This window comes from Malurus melanocephalus, unplaced genomic scaffold, assembly GCF_030028575.1.
Source record: "Malurus melanocephalus ecotype Western Australia unplaced genomic scaffold, MMel_1.1 scaffold_377, whole genome shotgun sequence".
Lineage (NCBI taxonomy): Eukaryota > Metazoa > Chordata > Aves > Passeriformes > Maluridae > Malurus > Malurus melanocephalus.
In genome coordinates, this window is record NW_026623609.1 from 295095 (window position 1) to 306385 (window position 11291).

At 50.6% G+C, this 11291-nt stretch overlaps 1 protein-coding gene across 9 annotated transcripts in view; it reads left to right on the forward strand.

Moving 5' to 3' along the window:
- The window catches only part of NCOR2 (nuclear receptor corepressor 2), a 218035-nt gene that overhangs the window by 128884 nt on the left and 77860 nt on the right, over positions 1-11291 (forward strand). For all 9 annotated transcript variants that reach the window (XM_057378826.1, XM_057378825.1, XM_057378832.1 and 6 more), the window contains one exon: positions 8354-8420. In XM_057378826.1, the coding sequence (XP_057234809.1) occupies positions 8354-8420 (67 nt within the window). The remainder of the gene's footprint in view (positions 1-8353; positions 8421-11291) is intronic.

The window sequence follows — 11291 nt, forward strand, 5'->3', positions numbered from 1 at the left end:
ACTGAGACTTAGCAATCATCTAATTTGACTTATCACCTCAATACATGATTTAATCATCAGCATGTGTTTAATAACCACAGTGACTTCCTGAACATAGAAGAAATATAACAGATAATGAGAATAGCGATAATTGTGATTATTGTTGGGAATTTAAATAGTCAAACCAGATCTGAAACTTTTTATCTGCCTTGAATGAACTGATGATTGCTCTGAGCTGCCTGCAGCGTGTCTATTTTGGTAGCAGCTCGGTCAGCTGGTGATAATCATCTTTAATAATCTATTAACAGAAGTTAATAATCTCTTGCTTTTCAGCGGTATGTTAATTGATCCCGGGGGTTTGTAGGGGAGGAGTTCCCGTACCTTTGCTCTAGGGGAGCCTGGCAGGAGGTGTTTAGGGGCTCCGTGTCCCCGAGGGCTGTGGGGAGGAGGGTTTGGTGACGTGACCCCACTGTTCACTGCCAGGTCCCGCTCTGTTCCTGCTCCACCCAAAGCTTCCCGTGTCATCCCAGCAGCGCGTTCACTGCGAAACATCCAAACCCAGCATCACCCCCGGCCCCTCGGGGGGTCCCTGTCACTTCAGGGGGTCCCTGTCMCTGTCACTTCAGGGCACTGATGTCTGCATTGCTGGCTGTGTCTCACCCCCAGCTCTATGGTGTGTCAAGTCCCCAGCTCTTGGGGAYGTTCTCTTGCCCTGGAAGGCCCCACAGCCATCCCAGTGCTGGTGGCAGTTCCAAGCTGATCGCCAGTGCTGTCCTCGAAAGAACGAGTTAAAAGTAGATTCAGATGCTTCACCCACTCTCTGTTCCCCTGCCAATATTTGTGGGTTTGTGATCACATTTTCCTGTGATTTAAACGATTTCCTGTCCTGGGTTGCTGCCTGAAAGACGGGCACAAACAAGAGGGAGCTGAGTGCACAGGTCAGGAGTAAAACTGTTGGTAAGAGGTGAAACCCCATCAGACCAGGCATGAGAGCGGGTGTTCTCCTCCATCCACAGGGCTGTCCCCACCCCAGACAGTGACAGTCCCCATGTGGCTGTGGCACTGGCAGTGACAAACCCAGGAGAGCTGGAACAGGCAGGCTTGGGGTTAATGTTCACCGTGATTAACGCTGCAAAAATACGGGAAGGAAACCACACATTTAATGAAAAGCCTCCATCTCCTGCTTCCAGAAACCTGGCAATTAGCTGCCTTCAGCTGGTTGTTGGTGCCAGCCAAGCACAGTTACAGATCTAGGTCAGTCACAGACCCCTGAGCGATCTGGATTCCAGATGTTGGCTGCTTTTGGCTGAGGGTCTGTCTTGGAGGTCCTTGGGTCTGGTCTGCACTTTGCTACTTGTTGGTGGGCATGCAGATAAATTGGTGTGTCTTTTGTCCAATTTCTGGGTCCCTGCTGCACATTAAATGACATTTTGATGCTTGGGGGACAGATAGGAAATGGAGATTTTGGTGATTCTTCCAAGCAAATGATTCCGGGTCCCTTAACCAAGAGCAGAAGATATTCTTTGTTTTGACCAAGTTCTGCTTGCATGTTCCCATCTGATCTACAACKTTTCCACAAGCTGAATTTGAAGATATTTTTTGTCTTTTCCTTGTTCTTAATATGTGCTTTTCTGCTCCAGAAGAGCAGCTTCTGCTCCATAGCCTGGAGGTGGCTGTTTCCATAGAAGATGGAGTAAATCCTCAGGGGGCTGGGAGACACCAGCCAGATGCATTAGAGCACCAGGMCAGCTGCCAGGACACCACAGGTTGTGTTTTGCCAAGGTGTAATTGGATGCAGATTCTCCAGAACAGCTTCACCCTCTGCAGATCCAGCCACGATGAAAAACCCTTTTGGCAGATCGCGGAAAATCATCGGGGTTGTGATTCTGTCCACAAATCCTCGCTGCATCCTGGCTGCGTTGTGCCAAATGGGAACTGCTTCCATGTGAGGCTGGTTTGGAGCCTCACACCTGGGCACAAGATGGACAGGCTGTTACTGTCACAAATACCTTTTACAGCTTTTTTTTTTAAAAAAAAAAAAAATTTCCTAGCGTGTTTTTTTTTTCTCAGTTGAATGTTTGCAAGTGTCAGCGAGAAGGCATTTGAATATCAGAAAGCCAGGATTCCTCGATTTCTCCACAGCCATACTCTCTGCCTTGCAACACTCATTTAATTCTCCCTTCTTGTTTGCTTTGCTTTTCAGTGGGGATGAGTCACGTATGCTAATAGAGCTGACTGGGGACTTACCGGGAGAATTTCTCCTCTTACTGAAACGTTACCRGTCTCTTATTTTCATGGAGTTTTATGGCCTGTCTCCTATTCAGTACAGTTAAAATTAATTTCATGCCCCAGTTCATTCCAGTGTTTGCAGCTTCAAAAGCTTTTAAGTCCTATTTAGCTGGCTGGCTGTGCTCCGTTGCTCGCCTGCGCGGTCCCTTTGGTTCACCTGCGAGTKCAGGCTTCCAGCAAACATGGTTAATTTTGTATGCTACATCTGCCRCGGGATCCAAGGCACCCTTGAGTGGTTTGTTCCAAAGACTTGACCTACCTTTGATGGGACYGTGTCCTTTCTGTCTGAAATACCTGCTTTGTTGGAGAGAAGGGGAAGGAAGAGGGTGAGGTGGTGTTTAGTGCCCTTGTTTCACAGGGATGGGGTGAGCTTTGCCCCTGCAGCTGGCTTGGCCCTTGCTGCCTTTCAARGTGAGAATTTTTCGGCTTTTCAACAGACTGAGAAGTTCCTTCAAGATGCATCACAGCCCGAAACGCAACTGGAGACCACTCGAGTGATTCTGCATCGGTTGAGGAGGCTCCAAAGACCCTTTTTCTATATTTTGATGAAACACAACGACTGCAGAAGACACGTCACGCTGGTGCATCAGTGAAGCACCAGTGCCTCTAGTCAAGGTTTTTATTRCAGTGCTTTGCCAGCTGGTTGTACAAGGATGAGAGCTGCCCTTCCCACCCCGCCACAGCAGAGACTTTGCGTATTCCCCAGACTCTGGCTCCAGAGATATTAACCTTCCTTCCTCCCAGTGTTTGAGAAACGACAAGATGTTGTTCACATGAGCAGGATCAATTACCTGCTGTCTGTCTGAAGAGATATTCTCCAAGGGGGCTTGCATCTCTGCGGCGGGAGATTCCTGCTCGGTCAGCTGTGAAAAACAGCCCAGCAGGACTCTCCTCCCCCCTTTCCCGAAGAAGTCATCTTGCAATCATATTCTCTGAGATTTCTCGTGTTTGAAAGCAAAATGTGAGCTTTCCTGAGCCTCGAAAAAACGGGCAAAAAGCAAAGTGAATAGCTCAGGGTAAGAGCATACAAAGTGCTGTTCACAGGGTTTGCTTTAAACCTCCCCTCCTCCTTGCTTTACACTGAAATTCAGGAATATTGGGGTGAAACCAGGCTTTATCCCCTCAAGATGCTTAAGGGAGGTGTTGGAGAACCAGGGTCAGAATGTACAGTGAATGAAACAGATGGAGAGCTTGGTGTGATTTGGGTTTTCTCACGTGTCAGATCCAGCGGCAGCAGAGCTGAGTGCACTGTTAATATTTGCACATCTGGGTTGCTGTCTGCAGCTGAGAGCTTCTTGGGGAGAGGGCAGGAAATGTGCCTCTGCAGAATCAAAACCTGAAGTCAGGATTTTCAGAGAGGTTTCAGGGCTTCTGAATCTCTTTTTGTTTTCTAAATGCCCCCCCAAAAGAGGAGAACAGCTTTCTTCTGAGAATCTCACAACTGTGGCTTTCCAAATCACTTGTCACATTGGGAAATTTAAGTCATCTTTTCATTACTTGCTGTTTAGGGGATTTAGTAGCACCGGATTGCCTCTAAATTCATATTGAAGCCTGACATGTAACACAAATGTTCTTTCAAACCCTGTCATTACTAATGCATTCTCTTTCAGGTCTTTTTATTAGTGCTTGTAGACATTTTCCTCATTAGAAATTCACCTAGCAGCTCCCTGCTCATCCCATTCAAGGTTTCTCATCTCTTTTATTCTCCATTGGCATGCACCAAGGCAGCAGATTACCTAGTGATGAATTGCTAAATGATGGAGACACACACTGCTGCCTCCTGCTTCTTCCCCTTGCCAGTRAAAAGCCAACACTGGTTTGGGGGGGATTGTCTTGCAGCACTTGGGGTTGTGCTGCCAGCTTGGGCTTCAGGGGTGTTTCTGTATGAACAGAGTGTACATCCAGAGTGATAAAACTCTGCCACCTCATTCTCAGAGGCACTGATGATGCTGAGGGTTTAGTCCATCCTGGTGCCCAAAAGTTCTGGGGTAAATAAATAAAGATCTGCTTTGCTTTTCTTCCCCAAAAAGTGTTTCTAAATATTGCAAGGAGCTGCTGTGAGCAGCTGGCTCTCCAGAAGCGTGTCCTGCCTCGGGGTTAGTGGGTTACAGTGTGTTAGCAGCTGGAGCCGTGYGCTCCAGCCATGGCAGAGCGATCGGGGGCTGAGTGCAGTGACCCGTGAGCAGGGTGACCTGCTCCCTGCCCTCACTGCAGGGAATCCTGGGCCTGCAGGGTGTTCCTGCCTGCCCTGAGCACAGTTTGGGGTCCTGGCACCAGCCATGTGCAGGGGGAGCACACAGTTGGTTTGGTCTCCATTGCCTCCAGGCTGGTTTCACCTCTGAGCCCTCTTTTTGTGCTCCTCTGGCCTCCTGGTTTGCACATCTCTGGTGTCCCTGTGCTTTGTCAGGAGCTCCCTGGGTTTCCCACCCTTKCCTGTGTGATCCATCTTGCTGTACAATGGCTTTGCCAGCTGCTCACCCCCTCCTTCCCGTCTCTCTCTGCAGTTTGGTCCCTACTTTGTTTGCCGTGGCTGATGAAAGACGTTCCTGTGTAATTAAATACCCCTGRTTAGTTTTGCTCGAATAGCAAACTTCCTTTCATCTCATTTTGCACGGGCTGAAGGTCTCCTCGGGCTGGGCCAGGTGTGCCACAGTGCATTTGGCTCTCTGTGTCCTTGGGGAGCYTCATGGCAGGGTTTTGGCAGCGTTGCACACGCGTGTGCACCGACACCGACACGCATGCGTGCACACACAGCCTCGGAAGGACCCGAGCCAAGGCGTGCGTGTGGAGCTGYGCCAACTAACTCAAAAGTCACAGTTACAGGTTCTCTCCTTGACTGGCTCCATTGTGAAAGCCACGAAACAAAAACAGCCTTGGGCCGAGCCAGCGAAGGTGGAAGCAGCTGATCCCGCAGGGCTCGCTGTGCTTTGCTCAGAGCAGGAGATGGGTTTGGAGACTGGCTCTGAGATCCTGTGTGGGGATCACCAGTCAGGGCAAAGAGAGGGTGAGTTATACAAGGATAAAAAGCTCTTGGAGAATGACACCCAAAATAGAGGCAGTGTTTGAATCCTCCTTCCTGGAGGCAGCTCCATGCCTGGTGTCTGCAGAGGCTCACACCATCAGTGTCTATCTGGAGAAGGCTGTGGGCTGTGACACGTACTGGCTGATCTCCCTGCTCCCTGCAGAGGAGCACAGAAAGTGCAGGAAAAGCTCCTCTGGTGACCAAAGGTCTGGCATAGCCTTTGTCACAGGGAATGTAAGTGCGTGTCGTGTCCTTATCCTGGAGGAGCTGCCCTCAGAGGGAAGCACTGCACTGGAGCAGGCGAGTGGGGGATGTCTGTGGAGCTGGGGGATGCTCTTGTGGAGCTGGGGACCCACCTGAAGGAAGATCCTTGTCCTTGGGTACACCAGGAAGCTGCAGAGCCCACAGAGAGGTCAGGAATGGAGAGGAATCGGTGGTCACAAGGATGAGGATGTGCCACGTGGCAGCCTCCAAACAGCAGCTCGGCAGAATCCGGGGGGCTCTGTGTCCGTCCCATCCTGTCCCATCCCCAGGGACACTGCCGAGGACAGGGCAGGGAGCCCAGCGTGGTGTGACGTGCCAGCCCAGCAATGCTTCAAACTGCCCACGAGAGTCACTGTTGCTTTATCCAAGCAGCTCCCATTCCCCCTGCCTGYGAGCTGCCGCATCTCTTCCCCCCTGCGCGCTTCACTTCTCCATCCCTGACGCTTTTCTTGCGCCCCAGAAACGCGCAGGGCTCGGTGTGGGGAGGAAGAGGAGGRAGCAGGGCTGGCAGCTCGCAGGGAYAGCTTTTGGCATGTGGCACTCGGTGGTGGCTACCCTACATCATCCCCAGCCGGGCACTGCGATGAGCACAGCGTGTGCTTGGGAGACGCGTGGCCCGAATTAACCTCGCTGCCAACCGTTTCTAAGTAACAGCAGTACATGGAGCAAGATAAACTGTGAAGCCTATTTATATTTACCGAGATTGTATTAACCTTTGAAAGGTTGACCTTATGCAAAAAAAACAAAACAAAACAAAACGGGAAGATAAAGTGGCAAAAACATTCAGGGGCGTGAGGGGGTTTGTTGTTGTTTTAATCCTTTCACTCTTTGATTACTTCAGCCTTGGTGGCGGTAAACACACATCGACTTTCAAGGCATTCCTGATTTTTGCAGCTGCAGAGCCATTAAGCCTTTGCCTGTATTCACATTTTCAAGGTCAGCCATGATGCACAACTCAAGGCAACCCATCAGCTGCGTAAAAGCTGCTAATTTCCTTCATTTGCCCTCCTGTTTTCCAAGAATTTGTGCAGCAGATCCAGCAGCAGCGTGTCCAAACCCACTCCTGGATGTCACCCAGGCTGACATGGGGAGGACAGGGGTTGATTGAGCTGTGCTTGCCCTGAGGGACCATCCGTGACCCCTTGTTGGGGTCCATCCCAGTCATTAGCATCACTTCAAGGGTTTCCATGTGTTGGAGCTTCCATCAGGATTGGAATAAATAAACAAACAAACAAGGGGCATGTGTGTGTTGGGCACACAGAGCTTGAGCCTTGGCAGGAAATGTGGAAATGTGGAGATGTGGAGATGTGTGATGGGATCTCTGCAGGAGGGTTCACTGCCCACCGAGGCACCACAGGGCACTCAGGAAAGCTCATCCTGAGTGATGTGAGGGGCTGCAGGAGCCTGGGAGGATTTGGGGCTGRCAAATCAGACAGTGCTGAGGGACTCAGGGCAGGGTTATGACTGTGGGATCGCTGTTGTTCCTGTGAGTGCTGGTGCCTGGTTCAGAAGTGTAAGAGAAGAGTTGAAAAAGGGGAAAATGCTGGTGCTCTCTGCAATGTTCTCCGTTCCTAAACTTAGCCAGGACTGCTCCCAGTTCTCTCTTAGTGAGCTGTGCCCTCTGCCCCTTCCCAAACAGTCCTGTTTGCTGCTAATTATGCTGAGGGATTTACAAGGAGAGGAAGGTGGCTTTTCCCTTCCTGCTGGCCAMGCAGGAGGGGAATGAGGAAGCAGCAAGGGAGTCTCTTCATTTGCCTAAATCCCACAGAACATGCCTACATGAGACTGCTAAGCTCCTGATCGGTAATTACACACYGCAGCTCTGCCTTTAATCGGGATAAAAGACTTAAGGAAACTCCTTTGCCCCTGGTCTCTACCTTTTACCTAGAGACTTTATTGCTGTGAATATTAGCAACAGGAGCTCAGCTCTGAGGCTCAGGCGGGCTCTGGGAGCTCCTGCAGCCTTTTCAGTTCTGTTCTGCTGCTTCTCTTTGAGCATTTAGAAAGTAGAAAGAAGAAGAAAGTGGGGGGTGTCTGGSCAGACGCCGGGGTGGTTGGGGTTGCGGTGGCCGGGTTCTCCCTTGAGGTCCTGATTCTGCTGGCTGGCTGTTTGCAGCTCTGCTGGGCACGGCTCCAAGGAAGCAAAGAGGTCAGGAGATAAGAGCTGGGAGCCCTGCTGTGATCCTGCCTCCTTATCAGGGCCCCAGAGCCYGGGGTGAACCTGTGTGTGACATCCCCATCGCTGCTGACCCCATCCTGGTCTGTGCCTGGGGGTGGCACCTCGTGCCATGCAGGGCTTGGCCTGAGCCCCCCAGCCCTTGGGAACCCACTGGGGTTTGCTCTTGGGAACCCACTGGGGTTTGCCCTTGGGAACCCACTGGGGTTTGCTCTTGGGAACCCACTGGGGTTTGCTCTTGGGATCCCACTGGGGTTTTTTGCAGATCAACATGTGAAATTAATGAAGGAACAGTCTGAGCCATTGGTAGAGCAGAGCTGCCCACGTGCGGTGCTCAGAACGCGGGGAAGGTTTGCACTGGCGCTTCATTGATTTCATTCTCAACTTTAGTCCTGGTTTACCAACAGATGTGGGTGAAGTTCCCGCCTCAGAGGGTTTGTGGGTCTTTYTCTAAGCTGGCTCGGGGTCCCAGATAAGAGCATTTGCTGTTCTGAAGTTGATGCAATTCCAGGTTAAGGTGGAAACTGCTGCACGCTCCTTTGGGAGTGGGGAAAGCCAGGCTGTGTATTTTAGCTGCCTCGTTAATCTGATCTCATCTTTTTTYTCTCTCTCTCTCTTTACAGAAACCAGGCAATGCGGAAAAAGTTAATTTTGTACTTTAAGAGGAGAAATCATGCRCGCAAACAGTGGGTAAGTGATTCCCTCAGACCTTATTCTGTATGTATAAAACAGCGTAATTTATTATGTGAGAAAGGAAAGGATGATTTCCAGCAGGGAGGTGCTGCTGCTCTGTACTTTGTATTGCTGTGGAATCTCTYCTGCTTAAAATAACACACGAAGGAGAGGTCCCTATTCCTGTTACAGGCAGCACCTCCCACCGAGCAGACACGTGGGGCTGGCTTAATCACAGCCGAGCCCATCATTGATCTCAGAAAGCCCATTCACAGCTCAAATGTCTATTTTGTGAGTAATTGAACCCTAAGAGAGGTGTGAAACAAGCTGACTCTGTTTTCGATAAATGGTCCAGAGGCTGCTCTTGACTCCTTCCAGCTGACCACAGAGCAATGTTCTAGGAATTTGTGGTTTAAAACAAAATCCGAGTTCTGCGCCAGTTTGTTTCTAGGCAGCGTTGCATGCGAGAGGGTTTTGGTGACCTTTAAGGAGATAGGTTTTGGTTGGGTAAGAGGCAAGGCAGGAGTGATTTCAGGCTTCAGAGGCGTTTCTTGCGAAGTTCCCAGTAAACAGAGGAGAAAGTTCAAGTGGGTTTCACAGAATTGGTGCATTTTGGGTGCTGACAGTTACAGCCATTCCTGGCAGGAGTGGAAGGCAAAGCCAGCACAGAAGAGGAAATGCCAGAGCAACCAATGGCTCCCACCAGCAAGGTGGATTTTGCAGTTCTTTCAGTGATGTGGCGTCACATTCCACGAGGAAGATGTAAATAGTGTTTCCTGACTCGGTCTCTCTGTCCTGGGGCTGGCTCAGGAGCCACTGTTAGTGTCTTGCCTTTAGGGCTGGTTTTGGGCAGAAGTGCCAAAACTGGGAGGAATTGTTGGAAAAATTCAAAATAACAACCCTGGGAAGTGATTTGAAGGCTGTAGCTTTAAAAGTAACTTCCATTAGAGACATTTCTGAGCCAGATATCACATTATTTTCTTACTATTTTGTATAAAGGCATGTTCCTTTTCCTCTCATGCTTTGTTTTTTGCCCGTTTCCTACCAGTATTCCAAGAGCCACAGACCTTGCATTCCAGAGGAATGGTTGTGTCTCCCGTTTGTGTCCAAATTTGTGTTCATTTAGACTTTTTTATATATTTATGATAAAACTTCTTCCAGGGCAAGGGGCTACAGGGCTTACATGTCAGTCAGGATGTGGCACGGCTGCTGGGTGTTCTGGACACCTTTTCTGCTGCAGCTCAGGGCTCCTGCGTGGTGGGAAGTGGGTCAATATTCCTTTCCTCAAAAAAAAGGATTGCAAAGCATCACGTGGCTTCGTTGGAAACAGGAGGGAAGCGCCAGGGAACTGCTTTCTGGTGGAAATGGCTGGTTACTGTGCTGAACCTAGAGCGAGCTGCTCTGTGTGAATATCAAGGAGCTGGGGGAAAAGGTTTAATTAGGCTGCAAGAGCACAGTTCCTAAAATACGACTTGCAGTGAAGTCGCCTGTCATGCAAAATAGGTGAATTTCTGCCAGCCAGTTTATTCAGTGTCCTTGAAAGGGGATTTTTCAGTTTAGGGAAGCATTTTGCCTATTCTACAAAATAGGCAACATACGGTTGCTGAATTTGCAAAGTGAATACATTTGCTGATTCTGTTTGCAAAATGGGTATGCTTAGCTATTTTTCTGCCTATTTTGTAGCAGACCCTATTTTTAGCAAAGCCCATCTACGTGCCAGCATTTCTTTCTGGCTCTTTTACTTTCTGGGGTATTGTTGCTGCCCGGGGCCGGCTGGAATAGGGTCAGAGCTCGGTCGCTGCAGGGTCCAGCCCCGAGAGTCCCATCCCAGAGGATCTGCAGGGCTTCCTCCTTTGTCCACCGAGGTCAACACAGCAGAAGACATTGAATTGCCATGAAGGGAGCTGTTCTGTGTGTAAGAGGTTTGTCTCCATCAGCCAAGGGAAGAAAAGAAGAAAACCACGGGTCTCGCACRGGAATTGGACCGGTTCCCCCTGTCACCTTCATTCTTCTCCTCWCCCCCAGAGAGCTGCTCTGCTCCCCAGAGCTGCAGGAGCGTGGGTTGGGAGGGCTGGGGCTTGGCACAGCCCACAGACTGCCTTCAGCTGCTACGGCAGCGTTACTATCCATCCATTTTTAGAGGCRTCAGCTCGGATCGGGCTCGCTCTCRCTGCCCGCTGCGATGGAGAGGCTGATGGGCTGCTGAGCCCGGCGGGGAGGGCAGCACAGGGGGCACCCCTGCTAAAAGCTGGCACAGATGGCTGCTCAGGAATGGATATGCTTCCTTAGGGTGCCTGGAGAAGGATTACATGCTTCTGTTCCTGAAGTGCCTGACCAGGAGCTACTCCTGGTGCTGGAGCTGTGAGGATTTGAGGAGTTCACAGTGCTGTAAGGTTCCTGTAATCTTGGCTTTTGAAGGGTGGCAGGGAGCATGTGTCCCAGCTGCAGCAGGAAGCACGGGATGGCGATGCTGCAGTGGGGTTTGCAGTCTGCSTGGTGACAAGGGGCATTGAGGCAGTGCTCAGCCAGTCCAGGGTGAAGCTGTGCTCGGGGGGACAGAGCTGTGTGAGGGGGAAGCTTTGGCTTCACTGCCATGGTGCGAGCTACTGGGGCATCAGCAGCGGGACGTTGGTGTTGCTTTTTCCATCTTAAAAGAGGATGCTTCTTCCTCCTTAAAAGAGGAGCTCTGGATCAAGCTTTTGTCGGGTTTCTCCAAGGAGTGGAAGGAAAGAAGGGGAAAGAGCCCTGCTAGCTGTGAAGCAGTCAGGGCTGTGCCAGGTGGCTCTGCTGTGGTGGTGGCAAGGCAGGACCCGGCCCTGACTCCTTCCCACAGGGAATGACAAACCCTCCAAAGCCTCCAGGCTTCTCCCCAGCCCCAGCCCTCGTGCT